Source organism: Pleurodeles waltl, chromosome 2_2 (genome assembly GCF_031143425.1).
Source record: "Pleurodeles waltl isolate 20211129_DDA chromosome 2_2, aPleWal1.hap1.20221129, whole genome shotgun sequence".
In the NCBI taxonomy this organism is placed as follows: Eukaryota; Metazoa; Chordata; class Amphibia; order Caudata; family Salamandridae; genus Pleurodeles; species Pleurodeles waltl.
In genome coordinates this window covers 497563712-497590276 of record NC_090439.1, presented here as the reverse complement: position 1 = coordinate 497590276, position 26565 = coordinate 497563712, and the positions used below count along the sequence as shown (strand labels likewise).

General features: G+C 49.0%; 1 protein-coding gene across 2 annotated transcripts in view; it reads right to left on the bottom strand.

Annotated features, from left to right (window-relative positions):
- Nucleotides 1-9997, bottom strand: part of THOC1 (THO complex subunit 1) — a 467835-nt gene extending 457838 nt beyond the window's left edge. For both annotated transcript variants that reach the window (XM_069219988.1, XM_069219989.1), the window contains exon 1: nucleotides 9822-9997. In XM_069219988.1, coding sequence (XP_069076089.1) covers nucleotides 9822-9869 — 48 coding nt within the window. In that variant the 5' untranslated portion in view covers nucleotides 9870-9997. The remainder of the gene's footprint in view (nucleotides 1-9821) is intronic.
- Nucleotides 9998-26565: the final 16568 nt, after the last annotated feature.

The window sequence follows — 26565 nt, the reverse complement described above, 5'->3', positions numbered from 1 at the left end:
TCACCCTTTAACCACTCACATACAGGGGTATCATACTAGATGACAAACAACATGACAGCATAGGTGAATGCTTTCACATGCTATGCATCCTCAAAAAAGCAAGTATTAGCCAAGCCGATAAGTCACGGCAATAGCTCTAGCTCCGAGCTTTCGCCCTTTGAAAACTGAGGTGTTTCAAACAAGCACAGTGCTCCCTACTCTGTTGCACATCAGAATGGAGATGGCAACTCACCACTCTGACGAGGTTCAGATTTTCAACAATCAGACTGGCATTTAATGATAAATACATCATACAATAAGGAGGGTGCACAAGAGGGGCTTAAGGTGCAGTGGAAAAGGAGAGGAATGGAGACTGGCAGGGTTACTAAATAAGAGAAAATATTTTGTAAAATAAAAAAATAATAATACTAAAAATAAATAACCAACATTTTTGAAGACTTTCTAACAGACTGTCAGACAGTGTGAATAAACATCTGTGGTGAAATCCGACAGAAACCTCACCATACATGACTAAAAGAACCTCTACCCAACTATTTATCGCAAAATATAGTTATTAGAAGGGTGTGTGATACCCCAAACCCCCCATCTCCCAGCTACATCCTTGTCCCTCATGCACTGGCACGGCTATCTCCCATGCTAGCGCACTGCCTCCCTTGCTGCCACACTGGCGCTGCCTCCCCCTCACGTGGCACAGCCACACACTCCGAGGCACCCTTCCCTCCATCCACAAAACCCTCTAAGGAAGGCAGCCTTTGGAACACTGTGTGTCACTAACTTAATCGGCTGGGCGCGCTGTCGAACTCAGAGGACACTGGAAATTCAGCGTTACCATTCAAATATCAATGTTCTTCCAAATACATATTGGGAAAAGTTTACACTGCAATAAATGATATTCCACTTTTCAGTCATGGTCCAAAACATGTTGATTAGCATGCTATCCGTCCACTCCAAGCGATATGGCGCCTCGTCAGGGGCATGAAGCGCTATATGCAGCTGTGAAAGAGTGCAAATCAAATGCATACAACAGGCTTGTAGTGATCGGCTGCAAAGGAGTCCACGGGGGCAAGTCACTGCACACCAGCTGGTGTACATAACTCATACATGCTAATCACCACTGACTGATACTGCACAAAGTGTAAAGTGACCAGGCGTCCAGATTTGCCCAGACAGTCCCAGTTCTTCACCAGCTGTCCTGGCAGATTTCAGGAAATTTAGCTCATGTCCCTATATTTAGAGAGGGGTGTCTGAAAACTATGGGAGGTGATTTTTTTTGTTTTCCACAGACGAGATAGTTAGCAAGTGTTATTAGAAGGCAATTTAATTAAAAGGCATTTTACTGGCTTAAAGAAAATTGTATTTTATTTATGTTCTTAGTGCCTCTTCTGTAATTCTGAGCTGATGAGCGCTGTCATTCAGTGCACTCAGTTGAACAAAAATTGTAGTCCTATTTTTTGTGAAATGTCCCAGGTTTTGGCCTTAAAATTCTGGTCACCCTAACACAGTGTAAACCAAATTTTTTGTTTTGCCTGCTTTATCACCAGCGTTGATGGTACCAGTGTGATCGACCTTGAATGGATCAAACAGCACTGGCTCTGCCCTGCCAGAATTTGAACTCGTGGCAGATCTTCGCAGCATGTGCGCAACCCAGTCAGTTATCTTTCTGGGTTTATTGTCAGTGTGACTGGTTGGATCCTCCTTGCACCTCACAACAGCCCCTCTGGTTGCTCAACTGAGGAGGCTTCACGGGCAAGCCAGCTGCACAGGCGCCCAGCCTCATCCAGTCTGAGGCCAAATTACCAGCATCTACAAGAGTTGGGTGACCAAGAGTCCCGATTTCCCAGGACACTCCTGTTTTTAGGTCGAGCACTTTTCCGACATGTTGGCATCTATGTGGGCTTTTAATCACGCACATCGCTATCACTCGTTCATGGTCTTGCCTTTCAAAACTCCTTTGTCATCATTGGTAAATGCTTTACGTTTGTCCCTCCTTGGGACAGTTTTGTAACTGCCTTGGCCATCGACCCAGTTACATGGATAACTGCACGTTTGCCAATATGTTTGACTGAGCAAACTTCTTTTTCCTGTGTCTCTCCTTTGTGCTCATGCTCCTGGTAGCCGTGGAGCTTTGAATCGGCTCGATTATGTCAACTCTTTTACTTTACATTTTAAGTGCCAAGAAAAGTCCAGTTAGGAATTTACAACGCTAATAACTCTAACTCGAGCAAACGTGAGGCCCATTGCATTTCAAATGCTTGTTTACTTTGCGACCTAGACAGCCATAAAAGTAATGCTGCCGAATTAAGAGCAAGGCGCTCTATACAAGAGCCCCCAACCAGCTCCTCCAATATTTTCAGATCATTTGGAACACCACTACTAGACTCCTCCTGGACCTCCCACGGCGCACCCACATCATGCCTCACCTCAGATCTCCACTGGCTGCCAATACACAAAACACTGCCAATTCAAACTCCTCATACACGCATACAAGGCACTGCACAACACTGAACCAACCTACCTCAACTGCTGCCTCCACTTCCCAAGATGGCAGCGGCAATACTGAGCTCAGCTCCACCATCAGAACAACAGCACTGAGCGATATGTGAATATCCAGCAGGTTTTGAAGGTAGCTACAGGGGGTCGACCACAAGTTGTGAAGATATCACCTAGACTGTGGCACGAGGAGAGAGAGGGTGAGCTGCAGGAGTGAGTCCGGGCTGCCTATGATCTGGAGAGCTTATTGCATAACAGCTACCCTGTAAGTCTCGCTTATTTGATTTGGCGGGGTGCACTGTACAGAAAAGACTTGGGAGGTTACTGGGGAGGTGCAAAGGCAGCCACTGGAAGTGCCGCCTGTGGATGGGGTCTCAGATTGACAGAGCAATGAACCACACATTGCCTCTGCGAGGTGCACACCGATAGACTGCTGTAAACAACACAACTGAGATCATCAAGCGCATAAGGTCTACCCTGCATTATGAATCGTGTGACCACCTACTGATAACGGCCACTGGTGCTGCTGCTGAGACCTCGCAGCGGTCGGCTGCGGGGGAGACTCGGTCTGAACTGTGGCGCAGGTGGCCTTGGAGTGCGCCCGAGAGGCCGCTGAGTGGATTCTGACTGATATAGCCTCAGTGAGTCGGCCCCAACTGAACCTGCTGCCATTTGTGCCTGGGCCGTGGCTGTCCCCCAAGACCCTGGCGACCAACTGCCATTACCCGTGCACGGTGCCTGATTGCCAAACCAACACCGGTCTGTTTGTGCCCCCTGGGCACTGGGGTGTGGTGGGCCTGGGCAGTCCACCTACAAACAAAACTGTGGAAAGTCCGCCCCATGGCATAGACTCTGTATCTGACGCAGTGACATATCTAATGCCAACAAGCAAAGGTCCCTCAGGATAATCCTACAGCGTGGGTTGTGATCAAGGACTGGCAAGGTAGAATGATTGCATGATGATCGGACGAGCTGCATGGGTAGCTCTCTAAGGCCTAATACTGGGGACACCTGACAGACCCTCCCGCCTGGATGCAACGGTATTAATAGTATATTCAAGCGCACATCAGCCCTTTGATACTCAACTATATCATCATGTGAAATACAGGTGGCAGACAGCCCAGGCTATAGTTTGACCTGCGCAGATCGACAAAGGATGTATTTGAAAATCTGTTCCCATCATGCACAGAATCGGGGATAACTGACCTAAATAACGAAGATGCTGATATGAAGACACTCCTTTTAGCAATGAAGCACAGCTTAACTTCTATAGAGGCCAAAATGGATACCATGTGCAATAGACTTGACTCAATGGCTCACAAACTTGAGAAACATGATGGTCAACACCATGAGGAGGAGCAGCGTCTGTTTGCTGTGGAAAATACAACAGTCTGCAGGGGTGAACAGCTCCTGAACATGAAAAAACCTCAGAGAGTGAGTGCGGATAATAACGAAAATTTGGAGGCACGATTGTGATATAATAACTTGCACGTATTAGGAGCACCGGAGTCCACCAACACGGTGAGAATGGAAGATTACGTTTAAAGACTCCTTAAAACTATCTTTGGTGCCGACTCCTTCTCGCACGTGTTCATTGTGGAGCATGCCCACCAGTCATTGATGTCCAGACCCCAGCCAGGTGCCCCAGCTAAGCCTATAATAGCTTGATTACTTAATTATAAAGATTGTGATGTGGATTTAGGTCATGCAAGGGAAAAAAATGCTTTTAACATTGGATGGAAACGCTATGGCTATTTTCCCAGATTTTACAACGCAGTTCAAGATGCACACCGAGGGTTTACAGCAACTGAACAGCGCTTAAGACAAGCAGAGATGCAATATGCAATGCTGTATCCGACATTGGCGGAATCTGCCTTCAGGCACCCCGAGTTAATAATGTTGCAAATGTAGTGGCCCACTTTGTTGCCCCATGTAGTTCAATGGGCTCTCAGCGAAACGTTTGCATTCCGGTTGTTCAACTGCATTATTTGTTTGTTATACAGTTTTTGTAGGAGTATTATCCTTCATAGTAACCCCAAACACCCTTGTTACCTCGAGGATGACCCCGTCTGGCTCCTGGATCTACCCCAGCAGGGTTTTAATTTGGTTGAGTGCCATCACTGTCTCATTGCTTTTGGTTGCCCTCCTTGCCGGTATTAGGCAGCATGCTTCCATTTTACCATCCAATGCAGCAATATTACCTCCTGCTTGCGCTGGCCTGAGAGGCAACTGGATACCAATGTTTCAGGTTCCTTAGTATACATGTAACCTTGAAATTTGGTAGGGTTGTAATTCACTGGCTAAGTTGGGTCATCAGTGTGGGAGGGGCGAGGCTGTTGAGGGGGGTTGTTTGTCACAAGGTGCACAAACTTTCTTGGTATGGTTATCAGGGCACATGCATCACTTAAACACGGGGAAGCCTGGCATGGACAGAATAGCAAATTGGTCCCATGGCGGACTCTGAACTGCACTCTAGCCATAACGCCCCGAGGTATCTTACATATGCAAACTGTAGATATATCACATGGAATGTTAGAGGTCTGGGAGATCCACACAAGCGATGACACATAGTGGCATATCCAGACAGACATGATGTCCACCTTGCACTGCTCCAAGTGACTCACTTAACAGCTGGCACTAGTACTGTGTTTGCCAATCACTGGGCTTCATATACGCAATACTTAGTCTACGCATTTGCAAGGAGAACTGTCACACTAGTTAGGACTGGGCCACCATATATACCACAAGACGCCATAAACTATGATCAGGGTAGGTACACAGTTATATGGGGGAAGATTGCATTCCTACTCCATTCTTATTGTCAATTGTTATGGCCCTAATACAGATGACTATGCCATTTTTGATAAGATATGTGGCCTGATTACAGACGTCAAACCTAGAATCGTACTATGGGCAGCGGTTTTAATGTTGTGTTAAATAGAGCACTAGAACGGTCTCCTGGACCCACTGTAGTACAGAGCACAGTAGCCAGGCAGACAGCAGACATAATGAGACAATCACTTGGTTGATCCTTGGAGACAACTACATGCTAGCGTGCATGAAGGTACTTTTTACTCTGGAGTGCACGGCAGTTGGTCCAGATTGGATTATTAGCTGATATTAAGGGGAATATGTAGCTGGATACATGACATACGCCTCTTAGCCTGAACCTACTCTAATCACTCCCCAGTATTAATCACACTACGCATACCTATAAAGTCCCAAGATGGTGGGACCTGGAGGCTTTCACCCCTAACTCTCCAGGATGCACCATTCTGCGATGAACTGCAACACAAGATAACTGTTTTTTTAGCACGTGATGAGGACTATGGACCATATGTACTAAAGCATTTTCCCATAGACACAGAATGGGTAAAATCCTTTGGTACATCTGGCCCTATGTTCCGTTGATTGGTACAGTATGGGAGGCCTTTAACGTTACTGTAAGAGGTTTTTGCATTGCTAAAAGCAATGGATTACTGAGGGCTTTGCACACCACTGACTAACTCAGAGAATGACCTTGAAAATATTGAGCACAGGCAAGGGATACTGAAGACCCAGCTATAGCCAAAGATAAAAGGCTTAAAATAACAGAATATAGTGGGTCAAATATGCAAGGGCTCGAGCTTATGCTGAAGGCGAAGGCGAAAGGCCCAGTTAGAAGCTAACTAACATGGTGCTTAAACCTCCCACTTCCAATGTCATACTAGAGGTGCGTGACTCAGAGGGTCAACTGTGTCGAGACACATCAAGCATTCTTAACACATTTGTGCAATTCTACCAACGTCTATACAGCTCCCGCAGACAAAGTCAGCTGGACTTTGCTGGCTTTCTGGACAATACAGTGCTGGGGTGGCTGAGCGATGCTCAGAGACAATTCCTAGCTGAGGATCTAACGGACGATGAAATAAGGGAGGCAATTATGCAACTACAATCAGGAAAAGTTCTTGGGCCGGATGACTTTCCTGCTGCCTTTCATAAGAGATATGCAGACATTTTAATACCCATCTTAAAATTGGTATACCAGGAAGCTAAAGAAATAGATACGCTACCTCCTACATTGTGCGAAGCTACGCTATTAGCGGTGCTTAAACCTGGTAAGTCACTGGCAGAACGTGACTCATATAGTCCCCTGTAGTTAATTGAATGCTATGGTAAAATCCTAGCTAAGATACTTGCCAATCAACTCACCCCACTCATGCATTTCTTAGTTCGGCCTGATCAATCAGGTTTCATTCTGTGGAGGTTGACATTGCACAACTTGAGAACCTTATTTGCTCTTATACAAGATATTGATCCGGATATAGCTGCGGTGGCAGTCTTCCTTGACGCCACCAAGGCCTTTGATTCCCTCGAGTGGGATTTTCTAATGGCTATTTTTAGGCGAATGGGCTTCCCACATCCATTTTTGACGTGGATTGCGCTCTTATACTCCCAACCTATTGCACGAGCGTGGTTTAATGGCCTTGCTTCAAAACCGATCTATGTCTCTGTCACCGCTATTTGCACTGGCATTGGAGCCGCTGGCAGCTAATCTATGACAGTGGCATAGAAAGTATGCTATTGCTTCTAGACATATCCTGGTATCACTTTATGCAGATGATCTCACCCTCTATCCTAAAAACCCACAAGAGAGCCTGAATGGAGTTCTGAGGGAATTTGTCCTCTATAGAGAACTCCCGGGAATACAGGTCAATTGGGGGAAAATCCTACATTTTTCTTCCAACACCTGCTATGCAACCCTTCGCTCCAGATTACCCACTGTAGTGGTGTACCACAGACATTCAGTATCTTGGAGTGGTCATTGCTAGAGACAAGCAGAAAACTCTGAGGGTGAATTATGGTGTGGCACTGTCGCAAATTACAGACAGCATTATCTTATCATTATTCCTTGCAGGGCACATTGGTCTCATGAAGATCATCACAGCTGACCGGGGCGGATCTTTTTCCAGGCTTTACGCTCGCAAATGATTAGACTGGCATGGGCAGGTAAGCAACCCAGACTACAATAGGATAAGCTTACTCTCCCTTTCTCCAAAGAGGGATTTGAAGCACCCAACATGGAACTATATTATCTATGTGCGCAAGCACATCATTCATTGGTATAAGCCCACCCCGTACATGCCACATCTGGCTGTTGAGGTGGGCTACGTGGCCCAGATACCATCGGACTCTTACTTGGGTGCAGCATTGCACTTCCCAAGCTCCATGGATTCCACTGTGGCATGCACTTCAAATGCTTGGCACAAACTAGTGCTAAAAGCAGGTAAAGAAGTATTATATTCCCAACTGATCCCGTTACAGTGTCACCCCTTATTCCCTGTTACACATGACATTGCTTGCCGTCGGCTCCTCCTCCGACGAGGATACTAGAGATGGGGAGACCTTTATAAAGACAGCAAGTTTATGACCAGAGAATAATTATTTGAGAATGAGGTGCCCTCACCCCTAGATCTCTTTCTCTATGTTACACTTAGACATAACATGATAGAAGATGCACAAAAATTCCCTGAGGAACCCCCTAAACTGTCTTACACATACTGCTGCAGATGAAGACACAGACATTTAGTCTCCAGTCTGTATGCTGCCTCACAATTAAAGCTGATGCCCGCCACAGAGCACGCACGAGTTGGATGGCAGATAGATACAGAAATCACTGACGATATATGGGGTCCTGATGCATACAAATCGGAAAGACTGCTTCAAGCAGTCAGCTGCAGACAATACATTATAAAGCCCACAACAGACTATATTACACCCCTAATAGGATGTACTACTATGGCCTGAGTCCGAGTGATAGATGTCAAATGTAATATAGAAGGGGCAGACGTCATACACGTAGCTTAGGCATGTGAGTCTGTCGGTATTGGACAACTGTGAAAAATGTACTGAGTGAAATGACCGATACTAAACTCACACTTCCCCCTATCCGAGCTCTGTTAGGATAAACGGACCAACATGACCCCTCTTATCGAACATTTGTAGCACTAGCATAAGATACGTATCGCTTGCCCGTGGAGCGGGGGGGGAGTGCTCCTAAGTTCAAAGAATGGCTTACTGATTTAGTTTATTGTAACGATCAGTTAGATCTGTATGCCGAGACCCTATCAATAAAATCCAGACCAAGAGATACTTGCAGCCCATTGCTTTATTACCTGTTAAACCACCCACTCGATGCTGCAAACATGGTAGCCATGAAACTCGATTGACACTAGAGCCGGCTAACGTGTTCAGACTTCTAGGATGACACCTCATTAGTCACAGAAATTCATACTTCCGATCTGATATACTTCTGCTAGTTCACAGCTACTCCATACATTCCTTTGCCTTGATGATTGCCAATGCAGTTGTGATGGGACGGTATACATTTAGAATGCATAGAATATAATAATATATAAATGTTTGTAATGCCGATGTAAGGTATCCAAAATCCTATTATGCACTTGTGACTTATTTCTGTATTTTGTTTATCTTAGGTTACATTTATAAATATATATTTTTTAAAACAAGAAGAAGAGGATGTCTTGTATTCTATCTCACAACCAAAACAGAATAACTTCACTCTACACACAATGGTCGCCTTCTCGCTTTCTGAAATTCCGCAGGAAGCTGAAGCCCTGGCTCTTCAACTAGCACCCAACAGATTGCCTTTACAACTGCTCCAGCGTCTGGAAACCCCTTGGGTGATAAATTGTACTCTACAAATCTTAATTACATAACACAAAACACAATCTTCAATCACCAGCAGCCTACGGATATTATGGACTGCCAATTTTGGGGATATATGGTTGCTGGATAATGGAGGGGGAAACTGGTGGGAATAAGTGACCCTTTACAAAAAAAAAAAAGTTATATTTGTTAAATCAATTATCTACAAGATACAATTTAAGGCTGCATTTTTTTTTAAGGAATGGCAGTTTATTAAAGTATACTTTAAAAAGGGCAAGCATTCTTTCTGCCTTTTCCTACTAGAATATCTCTCGCTTTCCTGACCACAGATGTAGGAGGCGCACACACATAATATATATATATTTATATTAAGTAGACACACTATGGGTTTTCTTAGTAAACAAGTTGACATTTCGACTCATGTATTGAATGTCTTCTCTTCCATACGTCAAACATTATTGCAATGCAATTCCAAGGTATATTAAAGTGCCCCTCTTTCTTCCAGCAAATTACACTTTTCGGAGTTTTCAATGTATTCCGTCAGGTTGTTCGGTAAATGGGATCTGTCCGTAAGTTCGAGCCAATGCTTCTACTTCGCCCCGCTCCCACCTCCTGGGCACCACCAGGATCCTTCAGACTCCCCGTAACGATAATAGCCTTACCGTGAAACGCGTCCGTGCCTCCGGTAAGCTGAACAACGGAGGCGACATCGCGGCGCGCGCTCCGTGCCTCTGCGGTGGATGTTCAGGTTTTGTGTCTGCTGCAGCTGCCGGCGACGCGCGAGGCTCACAAGAATGACGTTCCAGCTTCTCTCCTGTAGTCTCGTGTACCAGTACCACTGTACTCTACGACTTGAACCAGCGGCTCCTCCCCTTTCTCAATCACTAGAAAGAAGCTTCAAACGTTCAGCTCTGTGAGGACCCACGCGGCGGAAAAACAGCACAGCCATATTGGACAGAGAAGATCGCTGGGATACGCTTTTATGGCAAGACCGGAGGCTCCTAATATGCTTTTCTTTTCTGCTATTGAATAAAACAAGAAAAGAAAAGCATAATAATTGCCTCTGTGTCTTTCTTAAAATTAAAACTTTCCTTCATAAATTACTAGGAAAATCTACATTATGCTGCATAATGCGGCACAATCTGCAGATTATGGATTATGTGGAAACTGTGGCAAATGTCTAATAATCTTTGCAGCCACACAATTGCATAATTCTAGTGGCCCTGCCTATGAATAAAGTGACCTGCCATCCTGGATTTCATTACAAAACATGGAGACTCCTATTATGCTATCTTCTCTTCCTTTAATTTAAACAGCAGCCAAGAAAAAACTACAACTCCCAGCATTCCTAGCTGAGAAGATTTAGAAATTATGTTAGGAAGAACCAACCAATCAGGATAACAGGTTAGTATAAAAGTCTTGACTGAGAGCAACAAGTCCTCTTTTCTTGCAGAGCAGTTAACCCCTTCGCTGCCAGGCCTTTTCTCCCCTCCTGTGCCAGGCCTTTTTTTTGCCAATTTGGAATAGTTCTCGCTTAGGCCCTCATAACTTTTTGTCCACATAAGCTACCCACGCCAAATTTGCGTCCTTTTTTTCCAACATCCTAGGGATTCTAGAGGTACCCAGACTTTGTGGGTTCCCCTGAAGGAGGCCAAGAAATTAGCCAAAATACAGTGATTTTTTTATTTTATTTTAAATGGGAAAAAGGGTCTGCAGAAGAAGGCTTGTGTTTTTTCCCCTGAAAATGGCATCAACAAAGGGTTTGCGGTGCTAAAATCACTAGCTTCCCAGCTTTCAGGAACAGTCAGACTTGAATCAGAAAACCCAATTTTTCAACACAATTTTGGCATTTTACTTGGACATACCCCATTTTTACGATTTTTTGTGCTTTCAGCCTCCTTCCAGTCAGTGACAGAAATGGGCGTGAAACAAATGCTGGATCCCAGAAACCTAAACATTTCTGAAAAGTAGACAAAATCCTGAATTCAGCAAGAGGTAATTTGTGTAGATCCTACAAGGGTTTACTACAGAAAATAACAACTGAAAATAAAAATATTGAAATTGAGGTAAAAAAACAGCAATTTTTCTCTACGTTTTACTCTGTAACTTTTCCCAGCAATGTCAGATTTTTTAAAGCAATATACCGTCACGTCTGCTGGAATCTTCTGGTTGCGGGGATACATAGGGCTTGTAGGTTCATCAAGAACCCTAGGTATCCAGAGCCAATAAATAAGCTGCACCCTGCAGTGGGTTTTCATTCTATACCGGGTATACAGCAATTCATTTGCTGAAATATAAAGAGTGAAAAATAGCTATCAAGAAAACCTTTGTATTTCCAAAATGGGCACAAGATAAGGTGTTGAGGAGAAGTGGTTATTTGCACATCTCTGAATTCCGGGGTCCCCATACTAGCATGTGAATTACAGGGCATTTCTCAAATAGACGTCTTTTTTACACACTCTCTTATATTTGGAAGGAAAAAATGTAGAGAAAGACAAGGGGCAATAACACTTGTTTTCCTATTCTATGTTCCCCCAAGTCTCCCAATAAAAATGATACTTCACTTGTGTGCGTAGGCGTAGCGCCCGCGACATGAAATGCCCCAAAACACAACGTGGACACATCCCATTTTTTGACAGAAAAGTGCCTACCTGTAGATTTTGGCCTCTAGCTCAGCCGGCACCTAGGGGAACCTACCAAACCTGTGCATTTTTGAAAACTAGAGACCTAGGGGAATCCAACATGGGGTGACTTGTGGGGCTCTGACCAGGTTCTGTTACCCATAATCCTTTGCAAACCTCAAAATGTGGCTAGAAAAAACACATTTTCCTCACATTTCGGTGACAGAAAGTTCTGGAATCTGAGAGGAGCCACAAATTTCCTTCCACCCAGCATTCCTCAAGTCTCCCGATAAAAATGGTACCTCACTTGTGTGGGTAGGCCTAGCGCCCACGAAAGGAAATGTCTCAAAACACAACGTGGACACATCAAAATTATCAAATACAAAACTACCTGTTTTTGCAGGGGGGCGCCTGCGTTTTTGGTCCTGGGCTCAGCAGCCTTCTAGGGAAACCTACCAAACCCAGACATTTCTGAAAACTAGACACCCGAGGGAGTCCAGTGAGGTGTGACTTGCGTGGATCCCCCAATGTTTTCTTACCCAGAATCCTCAGCAAACCTCAAATTTAGCTAAAAAAAATAAAAAAATTCCCACATTTCTGTGTGGGATCCCGCACTGGGACACATTTCATACCACCCAATGTTCCCCTCAGTCTCCCGGTAAAAATGATACCTCATTTGTGTAGGTGGGCCAAGTGCTTGTGAAAGGGAAGCGCCAAAAACATGTCGATATTGAGGGGGAAGAAAAGGGGGCCAAAAGGGCAGTTTGCAAAAAAACATTTTTAGGCTGACAAGTGCAGCAGAATTTTTATCGGTATAGATTAGATAATGCTGGGTGGTAGGAATTTTGTGGATTTCTGCAGATTCCGGAAGGTTCCATCACAAAAACGTGGGAAAAATGTGTGATTTCCAGCAAAGCTGGAGGTTTGCAGGGGATAGTGGGTACAAAAATGGTGCAGGGTGCATGTGAAACACACCAGTCTGGTATTACCCAGATGTTTAGTTTTCAGATGTGTCTAGGTCTTGTGGATTTTTCTATATGGCAGCGTCCCAAAGTCCATAAAGTGCAGCCCTCACCATTCCAAGTGGGACGATTTTGAGAGTAAGCCAAGTTCTCATGGCCCAAATGTAAAACTAAAACCCCAAATAATCAAATGCCTTCTTGCTTGCTGTGGTATAAGATGTTTGTGCGGGGGAGAGCTGAAAGACTGTTACCCCCTTCAGTTGAGGTGGGGGCGTAACCAGGCCCATACTGGTTGGTAGCCACCACCCCAATATTTTTTGTTTTTTTTAAATTCCCTGGCATCTAGTAGACTTTCTGCCCCCCCGGGGTGTGGATCAGGGGTAATTGCCCCATCTGCCCACTAGTGGGCAGAACAACTTTGGCCCCATTTATTTGGGGTGGGGGTATGGCCAGACCCCCACCCTCTTATTTTGGGAAAAAAACGTCCCTGGCCTCTGGTGGGCTTTCTGCCCCCCCCTCCTTGGGGCAGATGGGCCTTCCAAAAATAGGCCCATCTGCCCCCAATGGGGGGCAGATATGGCCAACAGTAATGTGCTCCCATGGGGAGTGACCCTTACCCAAGGGGCTGCCTACCTTAAGAAAACACACGCATACACACACACCAATCCCTGATGCCCAAGTGGTTTCTGCCCCCATGGGGGCAGATTGGCCTAACAAAAATTGGCTGATCTGCCCCCAAGGAGGGGCAGAAATGGTCTAAATACAATTTGCCCCCCAGGGGAGCGACCCTTGCCTAACGGTCGCTCCCCATTTCTAAAAAAACAAAAAACAAAACACAAAAAACATTTTGCCCTGGCGCCTAGAGGTTTCTGCCCCCCCGGGGGCAGAAATGGCCTAAAATAAATTTGCGCCCCGCCCCCCACCTCCCTGGGGAAGCTCCCCTTGCGTGACGTTGGCGCAAAAAAAAAGATCCCTGGTGCCTAGTGGTTTCTGCCCCCCTTGGGGGCAGATTGACCCAAAATCCGCCGATCTGCCCCCCAATGGTCTAAATACAATTTGGCCCCCAGGGGAGCGACCCTTGCCTAATGGGTCGCTCCCCATCTCTAAAAAAACGAACAAACAAAAACAAAACACAAAAATAAAATTGCCCCGGCGCCTAGAGGTTTCTGCCCCCCCGGGGGCAGATCAGCCTAATAACAATAGGCCGACCTGCCCCCAGGGGGGGGCACAAATGGCCTAAAATTAATTTGCCCCCCTCCCCAACCCCCCCTGGGGAACGACCCTTGCCTATGGGGTCGCTCCCCTTGCGTGACGTTGGTGCAAAAAGAAAGATCCCTGGTGCCTAGTGGTTTCTGCCCCCGGGGGCAGATTGACCTAAAATCGGCCGATGTGCCCCCAAAGGGGGCAGAAATGGCCTAAATACAATTTGCCCCTCCAGGGGAGCGACCCTTGCCTAAGGGGTCGCTCCCCATCTGTAAAACAACAACAACAACAACAATCCCTGGTGCCTAGTGGTTTCAGCCCCCCTTGGGGGCAGATCGGCCTAAATAAAATAGGCTGATCTGCCGAAATAGCCTAAAATAAATTTGCCCCCCACGGGAGCGACCCTTGCCTAAGGGGTCGCTCCCCTTGCATGAAGTTTACGGAAAAAAAAACCTCCCTGGTGTCTAGTGGTTTCTGTCCCCCTTGGGGGCAGATTGGCCTCATAAAAATAGGCCAATCTGGCCTCATAAAAATAGGCCAATCTGCCCCCAAGGGGGCAGAAATGGCCTAAATATAATTTGCCCCCTAGGGGAGCAACCCTTGCCTAAGGGGTCGCTCCCCACCTCAAAAATACAAAAAAAAAAAGATCCCTGGTGCCTAGAGGTTTCTACCCCCCCGGGGGGCAGAAAAGGCCTTAAAAATAAATGTCCCCCCTGGGAGCGACCCTTGCCCAAGGGGTCGCTCCCTCATGCCAGTTTCATTACAATAAATAATTCCCTGGTGTCTAGTGGGCGTTTCAAAAGCCGGATTGCTTTACAATCCAGCTTTTGAAACGCTCAGAGAGACTTCAAAGGGAAAGAAATTAATTTCCTTCCCTTTGAAGCCTCTCTGGCCTCCTCCATGTGATCGGAAGAGAAATGTTTTCCATTTCTCTTCCAGCGTGAAGGAGGAGGCCTCTGTGACAATCAGCATGCGATCGCGCGCTGACGCCACGGGGGGTGGAGGGGGTGGAAGGGATTCCCCTTCCATCCACAACCGAGGGTGTGGGTGGGGGGGAACCGGTGCCTTGGACGAGATCACCTCGTCCAAGGCACAGAAGGGGTTAATAAACTCGGAATAATGGAAAAATTAGAATCAAAATAATAGAAGCCAACACAATGGTGAAAAAAGCTTCTAGACGATAGATAACACTGAAAGTCTTTTCATCGAGGCCCGCAGTCAACAGTTAAAGCAAGAGAAGATAGCATAATAGGAGCCTCCTTTTCTTTAATAAAATCAAGACTTTTGCTAAAGCTAAGAAAATCTCCATTTTCCCTGACAGACTTGGTGCCCCAATGCTTCCGAAATTTTTAAATACATGTCCCGGTTAGAGGGACGAAGGCAGAGTGATACTGAATATTAACATACAAATGTTAAGTACATTATGGCCCTCATTACAACATTGGCGGTAAAAGCCACTTACCGCCGTGCAGAAGACCGCCAACACACCGCCGCGGCCTTGGAATTCCGCCACAGCTATTATGACCCACATCTCGGAATCTGCCAAAATTCAGACACCCACACAAGTCCGCCACACCAAAGGTCAGTGATAAACTGGTGAAAACAAAACCTCCACCATCACGCGAACAGAAATACGCCCACATTATCACGACACACAAATCCATGCGGCGGTCTTTCATCCGCGGTATTCCATTGGCGGTACACACCGCCGCGCTCAAAATACACACACTCTTACAAAACATCCCCACATTGGACAATTCAAAATACACACACCTGAGACACATACACACACCACTCCCACACACCCAATACAATATAAAACACACACCCACATCACCCACAAACCCCCACGACAAAAAATTCAGAAAGAAGGCCAGAGAGAGCACCACCAGCAAGAACAACAGCATCCACAGGCACACAACACCATCACCCACACAACTTCCACGCACCTCACACAACACACCACTACCTATCACCACACTTATCACCACACACTCCACCCCACACATCACCTACACCGCCCCATAGCACAGCAAAGACACCCCAGGTTCTCTGAGGAGGAGCTCAGGGTCATGGTGGAGGAAATCGTCCGGGTAGAGCCACAGCTATTCGGAGCACTGGTGCAGCACACCTCCATAGCTAGGAAGATGGAGCTATGGTGCAGAATAGTGGACAGGGTCAACGTAGTGGGACAATACCCAAGAAATCGGGAGGACATCAGGAAGAGGTGGAACGACCTACGGGGGAAGGTGCGTTCCGTGGTCTCAAGACACCACCTGGCAGTTCAGCGGACTGGCGGCTGACCCCCACCTCCTCCCCTACAACTAACAACATGGGAGGAGCAGGTCTTGGCGATTCTGCATCCCGAGGGCCTCACAGGAGTAGGTGGAGGAATGGACTCTGGTAAGTCAAATCTTAACTATTACATCCCCCCCTACCTGCATGCTATCACATACCCCCACCCTCACCCTCACCCCCATCACTCTAACTCCTCATAAATGTCCCTACATCACAAACCACACATCCTAACACCAAGCCCTGCATGCAACAACAAAGCATGGACACCCATCACCAAAGCATGGCCACTGCACATACCCATACAGCCCCCTAAAACACCATCACACAAGCTCCCACATTGGAATGCTAGCACTGGGGTACACGGTCACCCACCCATTGCACACCATTACACACACAGATTTAACAAACATCCTTTTATACCCCTGCAGGACCCCTACCCAACGTCACCGGACAGGAGGGTCCACACATGTCCACACCACCAACAGAAGAGGCCCACAGTGATGACAGCATCTCTGTCCAACTGGATCTAGATGACCAGCCTGGACCATCGGGGACCTCTGGACAGTCGGTTCCCCTCACACAGGCACAGGCCACCACAGACCTTCCCCCCTCTGGAAACACCAGCACAGCACCCAACCAGCGGGCCCATACCTCCGTCCCCAGGACACGTCAATCAGCTGTGTGTCCACCACTACAGGGAACCCAGGATAACCCACCACCCCAACAACAACAGGGACCTGGCAGTGGTAGTGGGTACACGGTCCAGGGGACGGAGGCACTGGAAAACAGGGGAACTGGGAGGGCTGCCGTGCGACAGGGGGCGGACAGGCCAAGGGAACCCACTCTCCACGAGGCCCTCTCTTCCATCATGGGAGCATACCAGCACTCCCAGGAGACGATGGCAACGGTACTGGCCAAGTTTCAGGAGACCCAGCGCATGCAGGAGGAACAGTATATGGGCTTCAGGGAGGAACTCAGAACCATCAGCTCCACCCTGGGCACCATCGTAGGGGTGCTGAAGGAAGTACTCAACACCAGGAGGGACACTGTGTCACTACAAGGGGCCCCTGACACTAGCATGGACGATGAACAGCCCACAGCCTCCGCCGGCACTAGTGGACACGACGCCCCGCCACAGGACCACCACACCAGCACCCCACCCCCTGCAGAGGGAGAAACACCCCGCAAACGGTCCCTGAGATCCAGGAACAAGACAGAGAACGATGCCAAGACCCCCGCCAAGAAATGAGACCACCCTGATTGTCATCCTACTGTCCCACTTTGTCACCCTCTCCATACTTAAACTGCCCCAGCTCCACTTCCTATGCCCATATGGGCAATGCACCTGTGAGACTAATAGACTGGACTCTGCCATGGACACTCCTCCGCCATCACCCCTCATCATTTCACTACCCCCTCCAATTTTGAGCATTTAAATAAACACACGTAAAGCACAAAATGATCTGGAGTCTGTGTTTTCGAAATAGTGTATTTGCAATTACAGTGACAAAATGTTTGTGAAATAGTAATGTCAACATACCTATGTCACACAGCTCTAGTCCATGAGGAATCTAAGCAGATGTCACACAGTGGGACCCACATCTGTGAAACCGTAAGGGAAAGTGACAACTCAGTGACCATACACTGGGTGAAAACGACAGTCAGGAGAGAGGTAGTAGTGTTAAAGTACATGTAGTAGGCAGGATTGTATTCTTACCTGTGTCTCACTGGAAATATTGCTGGATCACTGAGTCCCTGTTGTGCGTGTCTTCTTCCTCTGCTTCCTCCTCATCACTGTCCACAGGCTCCACAGCTGCAACAACACCGTCATCTGGACCATCCTCCTGCAGAAAAGGCACCTGGCGTCGCAAAGCCAAGTTGTGAAGCATACAGCAGGCCACGATGATCTGGCACACCTTCTTTGGTGAGTAGAATACGGATCCACCTGTCATATGGAGGCACCTGAACCTGGCCTTCAGGAGTCTGAAGGTCCGCTCGATCACCCTCCTAGTTCGCCCATGGGCCTCATTGTAGCGTTCCTCTGCCCTGGTCCTGGGATTCCTAACTGGGGTCAGTAGCCATGACAGGTTGGGGTAACCAGAGTCACCTGCAAATGGTGAGGGGCAACTGTTAGACACACACTAACCTGGAGGGATAACTCCAGACCCAGGCAACCATTCCCACTGACTTGCTTCCAGGTGCTCACCTAATAGCCGCACACGGTGCCTCTGGAGTTGACCCATCACATAAGGAATGCTGCTATTCCTCAGGATGTAGGCGTCATGCACTGAGCCAGGGAACATGGCATTCACATGGGAGATGTACTGGTCTGCCAAACATACCATCTGTACATTCATAGAATGATAACTCTTCCGGTTTCTGTACACCTGTTCACTCCTGTGGGGGGGGGGGACCAAAGCCACATGGGTCCCATCAATGGCACCTATGATGTTAGGGATATGTCCCTGGGCATAGAAATCACCTTTCAATGTAGGCAAATCCTCCACCTGAGGGAAAACGATGTAGCTCCGCATGTGTTTCAGATGGGCAGACTACACTCTGGACAATACGTTGGAAAACATAGTCTGGGACATCCCTGATGCCATGGCCACAGTTGTTTGAAAAGAGCCACTTTCAAGGAAATGGAGCACTGGCAGCACCTGCACTTGAGGGGGATTCCTGTGGGATGGCGGATTGCTGACATCAGGTCTGGCTCCAACTGGGTACACAGTTCCTGGACTGTGGCACAGTCAAGCCTGTAGGTGATTATCAAATGTCGCTCCTCCATTGTCGACAGGTCCACCAACCGTCGGTACACCGGAGGATGCCGCCATCTCCTCACATGTCCCAGCGGACGGTGCCTATGAAGGACAACAGCAAGCACAGAGTCAACCAACTCAGAGGTACGTACACACAGTTTACCCAGAACACCAATCATACAAAAAAGGTGGCCTGTATGTGTGTTGAGACTAGGCCTAGGTATGTGTGAAGCAGTTGAAAATGAAGCCATGTGGGCCCCTGAAATGGCGGCTGCCTGACCTGTAAAGTGGGACAATGGGATGTGAGGTAACTGCGCTGGCATTGTACACCGTCGCGGTAGGCGGTCGAAGACCGCGGCGCAATGCTGCATTGGTTAACATTGGACCCTATGGGTCCCAGGAGCCAATGACGATGTATGCCAGCGGTGACGGTACGCAGCGCCGCGGACGTGACCGCCATTTTTTATCTCTTCAATCACTCGATACCTGATCTTCAACAGGAGAGGACCTACACTGCAAGTGCTGCTGTGACCTCGGTCTTGAAGAGACAATGGCCCTCATTCTGACCCTGGCGGTGAAAGACCGCCAGGGCGGAGGACCGCGGGAGCACCGCCGACAGGCCGGCGGTGCTCCAATGGGGATTCTGACCGCGGCGGTAAAGCCGCGGTCGGACCGGCACCACTGGCGGGCTCCCGCCAGGGTACCGCCGCCCCATTGAATCCTCCACGGCGGCGCAGCTTGCTGCACCGCCGCGGGGATTCCGACCCCCCTTACCGCCATCCAGATCCCGGCGGTCCGACCGCCGGGATCCGGATGGCGGTAGGGGGGGTCGCGGGGCCCCTGGGGGCCCCTGCAGTGCCCATGCCACTGGCATGGGCATTGCAGGGGCCCCCGTAAGAGGGCCCCTACATGTATTTCACTGTCTGCTGCGCAGACAGTGAAATACGCGACGGGTGCAACTGCACCCGTCGCACAGCTTCCACTCCACCGGCTCGATTCCGAGCCGGCTTCATCGTGGAAGCCTCTTTCCCGCTGGGCTGGCGGGCGGTCTGAAGGCGACCGCCCGCCAGCCCAGTGGGAAAGTCAGAATTACCGCCGCGGTCTTTCGACCGCGGAACGGTAACCTGACGGCGGGACTTTGGCGGGCGGCCTCCGCCGCCCGCCAAGGTCAGAATGAGGGCCAATGTGTCATGACCACACAAACTTGCCAAGTCAAATCAAAGAAGTGCATGAGAAAAGCAAAGAGATATCCTCAGTGGAGACAGCAAAGCCCAAACTGGAAGAAGGTTTGCAGAGTAATCTTGCGCTTATTTCAAAGGAAGAATCAAGAAGAGAAGATCCAAGATGGCCGCTGTGAGTCCTGAAGGTTAGTTACAGTTCTAGTCTTGCAATCGGTTGGTTGCTAGGTTACGAGCTCTCCAGCTGGAAGCCTTGCACTTCAACTGAGGTCTGACAGGAATCAGCTGTGTAGAGAGAGAGCGCGCTTCAGAACAGAAACTCCTGTGAGGTAAAATTACATTTGAAGATTATATTACAGAAAACGGATAAATATTGTCAAGGTTTATTCGAAGAGTTTGATAGTAGATCGTTCCTGTGGAAGTCGGCAAGGCTACAGAGTTAATGTATGAATTAACCTTATGTTTACAAGGTTCTTGTTTAAGATATTAAAGTCAAAGAAAAAACGAACTTTAAAAGAGCAAGTATCTACAAATGTCAAGGTTATAAACAAAGGCCAAGTTTAAAGGAGAAACGAACTGTTAACAAATAAGCATTTACAAATTCAATGGTAATAAACCAAAATAGAGTTTAAAAGAGAAACGAACTTAAATAAACAAGCATTTACAACTACAAGTTATCGACAGATGTCGAAGTAAGGAAGGAGAAACTAACTGTAATAAACAAGCATTTACAAATACAAGTTATCAACAAATGTCGAAGTAAGAAAGGAGAAACAAACTTTAATAAACAAGCATTTACAAATACAAGTATTGACAGAAGTCACAATAAGACAGGAGAAATTAAATAACATCAGCTGATTTGAAGAACGCATTATCACCAACTATATATATATATATAGCAACATAAAACCAATCTCTAACAAAGGTTGAGAAGTTCTTCCAGAATCAGTAATAAGCATTTTTTAAGAAGAGCTATCATTTATAGAGAGAAGCAAGGCTACAGAGAACTCAGGATGAGTGAAGAAATAATAGAATTAAAGAGAATTAAGTGTTGAGAGTAGAAAGTGAAAAACTGATGTTGTATGTCCCTAGTAATTGCAACTGTGACTCTTGCAGGTGCTGTATCCAATCTTAGATGTGAAGAGGCAGACTGAGTACTGGCGTTCATCATCTCTGTGGCAGTCTCTCTACCATCCCATTCCCCTTTTCCCCTCCGGGGTACTCAGCACGAAGGATTAATATTCGTTGTGAGTAGCTCGGGTCGGGACTGAGGTGTTATCTTCTGCTTCTGAGGAAATCGAATTGAAGTATCCTGACACAATGGCTCGTGCGTCTGGGGATAGGGCCCCTGCCTTCACATCGGAGGAGTTGGAGAAGCTTGTGGATGGGGTCCTCCCCCAGTACACGCTACTCTACGGTCCTCCAGACAAACAGGTAAGTACACAGGGAGCAGTTTGTATGGGCTATGCCTGTGTGGCGAGGGCTGGATATAAGAAGGAAGGGGGCAGAGTGCTGCGTGCATGAAAGACGGTGAATGCATGTGCCACATGGCAAGGGTAGGGATGGGGGCCAATCACTTTGATGGTGCAGCTGGTAATAACTTCTCTTTTTCCCCTGTGCATTTCATGTAGGTCAGCGTCCACCAGAAGAAAGATATTTGGTGTGCCATCGGCAAGGACTTCTGGACCCTGGGGGTCTACCACAGACGGAGCACCCACTGCCGTAAAAGATGGGAGGACATTCGCCGCTGGAGCAAGAAGACGGCGGAGGCTCAGCTGGGGATGGCCTCCCAACGTGGGAGGGGTGCCCATTGCACCATGACCCCCCTGATGTTCAGGATCCTGGCGGTGGCCTACCCGGAGTTGGATGGGCGCTTGAGGGCATCACAGCAGACACAAGGGGGTGAGTACACTCTCATTCTGCTGACTTTGCGCGCAGTGGAGTTGTCTGGGTGGGGGAGGAGGTCTGTGGGTTTCCCTAGGCCAGGGCGAGTTCCGTAGGCAAGGCCCCTCCGAAAGGCAGGCCATGTGGCACCCCAGCCCACATCTGTAGACTGCCAAGTACAGCTATTCATGCCCCTGTGTCATCTATGTGTGCAGATGTCCTCCATAGCCTTGTAGGCCATTTCCCAGGAATTGAACAGTGGAGCCCAAGTGCGTGGAGTAGTGCAGGGGGCTTCTGTGTCTGTCTTGTCCGCCAACGGTAGCGGTAATCCATGCACTCAACATGTCTTTCTTCTGCCCCCCCCCTTTTTTGTGGTCTCCCTGTTCTTGTGTGCATTAGCATCATCAGGCGGAGGAGCAGTGGCACCGGAGCACGAGGGAGCTGCATCCCACATGGCCCTGGAGGGCGAGACTACGGACTCCAAATTCACCAGTGGGACGGAGAGCGAGGGGAGCTTCACAGCGGGGACAGGAGCTGAGACCAGCGACACGGACACGTCTTCTGATGGGAGCTCCCTTGTGCCACCCCCCCTACCAGCACCGCCCTCCCAGCAGCCCCTCAGCCTTCGCCCCGTGCCCTCTCACCCGGGAGGGTGGGCATCACCTTCACCCCAGGCACCTCAGCCCCTGCCCCAGTCACCCCTGCTGCCCTCAGTGAGGAGGCCATTGACCTCCTCAGGTCCCTCACTGTTAAGCAGTTTACCATTTTGAATGCTATCCAGGGTGTAGAAAGGCAGCTGCAACAAACAAATGCATTCCTGAAGGCGTTAATTCTGGTCAGGCGGCCCTTCACCGAGCTTTTCAAACTCTGGCCTCAGCACTGATGGCAGACATTGTTCCCGTCTCTAGCCTCCCCCCCCAACTTCCTCCACCCAGACCCAATCCCCTGTACCTCTGCCTATCCCAAGCACACCATCAGACCAGCATGCACACACCTCAACACACAAGGGAAGCTCAGGCAAACATAAGCACCACACATCCCACAGGCACTCACGCAAGCAACACACATGCAGACACACCAACATCCACTGCGTCCACTGTGTCCACCTCCTGCTCGTCTCCCTCCTCCCTTCCAGTCTCGTCTACACTCACACCTGCATGCACTACCTCTACAGCCACTACGTCCCTCACCAGCACACCCACCAGCACACCCCGCTCACGTGCAGTCACCACCCCCACTACCATTCACACGTCCACTGTGTCCTCTCCCAGTGTGTCTGTGACGCCCCCTCCCAAGATTCACAGACGCAGGCACACACCCACCCAACAGCCATCCACCTCACGACAGCCTCCAGCGCATGCACCTGCACCCAAAGTCGCCAAACGTACACCTCCTACTACCACCACCTCTTCCTCCACTCCCAAACCCCCTCCAGCTACCCGTCCGAGTGTGTCCCAAAAACTTTTCCTGTCCAGCCTTGACCTTTTTCCCACACCTCCCCCACCCCGTCCATCTCATAGGTCCCAAACTAGCACCTCAGCCACAACATCTCCGGGACCAGTGGTGCCTGTAGTCACCGGTATGTGGAGTGCACCGGAACCAGGACAGCCAGTGTGGCACGGAGCAACAGCACAGATAGTCCCCCACCTGTGAAGCATCAGAAGTTGGCCAGTGCCCGGCGGGAGAGGGGGAAGACTCCAGCCACCAAAGCCGCTCCCAGGGGTCCCGGTGGGAGTGTGGAGTCAGCTGTGACACCTTCCAAGGTGGGGAAGGGCCACAAGAAACCCGGCAACTCTGGGAAGAGCTGCACGGCGGAGAAGACCGCCATCATCCCCGCTGCCCAGGAGGCCACCCCCAGCCCAGCTGCCAAGGAGGGCACCGCCAGTCCCAGCTCAGCTGCCCGGGAGTGTACCGCCAGCACCAGCCCGGCTGCCCAGCTGCCCAGGAGGGCACCGCCAGCACCAGCCCAGCTGCCCAAGAGGCCACCGCCAGCACCAGCCCAGCTGCCCAGGAGGCCACTGCCAGCACCAGCCCAGCTGCCCAGGAGGGCACCGCCAGCACCAGCCCAGCTGCCCAGGAGGGCACCACCAGCACCAGCCCAGCTGCCCAGGAGGGCACCGCCAGCACCAGCCCAGCTGGGCCATGAAGGACCGCCAGCACCAGCCCCGCTGGGCCATGAAGGACCGCCAGCCCCGCTGGGCCATGAAGGACCGCCAGCACCAGCCCCCCTGGGCCCTGAAGGACCGCCAGCACACGCCCCGCTGGGCCATGAAGGACGGCCAGCACCAGCCCCACTGGGCCATGAAGGACCACCAGCACCAGCCCCGCTGATCCATGAAGGACCGCCAGCACAAGCCACCGCTGAACAGAGCACTGCCAACTCAAGCACTGCTGAACAGGGCACCGCCAACTCAAGCACCGCTGAACAGGGCACCGCCAACTCAAGCACCGCTAGCCCATGAGCGGCAGGGGCACTGACGCAACTGGGTCCGTCACGGGGTGAGTGATGCACTCTGTGCACCAGTCCACCTCCAGAACCAGTGGAGACGTCCATCCACTACCTCTGTCCTTCACAGGATGAAGCACTCTGGGCACCAGTCCCCCTCCAGAACCAGTGGAGACATCCAACCACTACCTCTGTCCTTGGCAGGATGAAGCACTCTGGGCACCAGTCCCCCTCCAGAACCAGTGGAGACATCCATCCACTACCTCTGTCCTTCGCAGGATGAAGCACTCTGGGCACCAGTCCCCCTCCAGAACCAGTGGAGATTGTTATCCACTTGAGAGACTGTGGCTTTGCACTCCCCAGGATGGAACAGTGGGCAAACCACCCACTGCAGAGACTTGAGAGACTGTGGCTTTGCACTCCCCAGGATGGAACAGTGGGCAAACCACCCACTGCAGAGACTTGAGAGACTGTGGCTTTGCACTCCCCAGGATGGAACAGTGGGCAACCCACCCACTGTAGAGACTTGAGAGACTGTGGCTTTGCAGTCCCCAGGATGGAACAGTGGGCAACCCACCCACTGAAGAGACTTGAGAGACTGTGGCTTTGCACTCCCCAGGATTAAACAGTGGGCATGTGGCCTCTTGTGGATTTGGCATCGTGCACTCAAGCGGCTGAGGTGCCCCCCCTTTCCCTCCCCCTGAGGTGCCTGTTTAGTTGCTCTCTGATGCCCCTGGAGTGTTCTCTCCGTCATGGTCGGGGATCTTGTGGGGGTCTCGCCCATACTGTGTGGTCCCAGTGTTCCACGGACTTTCTTTGTGCAGTACCTGGACTACTATGCCTGGTATATATTTTGTAAATTGTGTATATATATATTTCTGCCTACTTGTTTGTAATATATTCCGATGGTTACACTCATTTTCTTTGGTCTTTGCATTCTTCCGGGGGTTTTGGGGGGGTGTAACTGTGATGTATTGATATGCATTAGTGTGTGTGTTGTAGTGGGTGAGGGTGGGGGTGGGTGTGGGGTGTTGCGTGTGTGTGTGTCCCTGTTTTTTGCCTCCCCCTTCCTGTGTCGTAGGTGCAGTACTCACCGTGGTCTTCGCCGCCGGCGTTCGTGCTCCTGGTAGAGGAGCAGGAAGACTATCGCAGGTAGAATTTGGAGTTCCGGTTCCATGATGTCCTCATTCCTCGTGGAGTGTGTAGAGGTGAGCGTTTTCCCTTCGAAATTCCTGTTTCCGCTGTGTTTTTATCCGCGGTGAATCCACCCCGGAAAAGGTGGCGGATTGGTAGGTTGTAATTCTGTGGGCGGTACATTGTCTCCCGCCTGTCTGTTGGCGGTGACCGCCGCGCTGTTTGTTTGTACCACCGTGGCGGTCGGAGTGTTAAAGTGGCTGTCTTTGTTGGCGGTTTCCGCCACGGTCGTAATTGCAATTTTTTTACCTCCGGCCTGTTGGCGGTTTTACCGCCGCTTTAACACCGTCCGCCAGGGTTGTAATGACCACCTATATCTTTGTTTTAAGCAGCCCAAAAAGGAGGTCAGCTGGAGTCTCAAGTCATGCACTTAATAGAGGGGTGTCTGGAGAGGGAAAACACCATGCATTCTCGCATAGCTAATGTTTTGTAAATTACATTTTTCTGGTAAATGAAGAGTTTAAAAGAACAAGTGCTTTAAACCTTTAGAACGCACTGGGCACCAATCATTATAGTGAATAAACCAGGTTCACAGTCCTTTATTTAGGTGGGAGCTGATTTTCATATTAAACATTTAAAAAAGATTTTCATAATAAAAATGTTATGTCTACTTTAGGTTGCTTTATTTGATATGAGTAGGCTTCATGAGGCTGCAGCAATTAAAAGAATCCTTGTTTATTTTTGCATACAAGCCTTGCACTTTCATGTTTTCTTTCTGTTTCAGAAAATCAATTTATTTTAGCTGCAAACTGTAGTCTCTATTGACCTGCAGTGGTCAAAGTGTTCAGGATTTGATGGCACAACTTGTCCATATTTTTTAATGTAAGAAAAACAGTTCTTTTTTTAAAAGACAACTGTCCC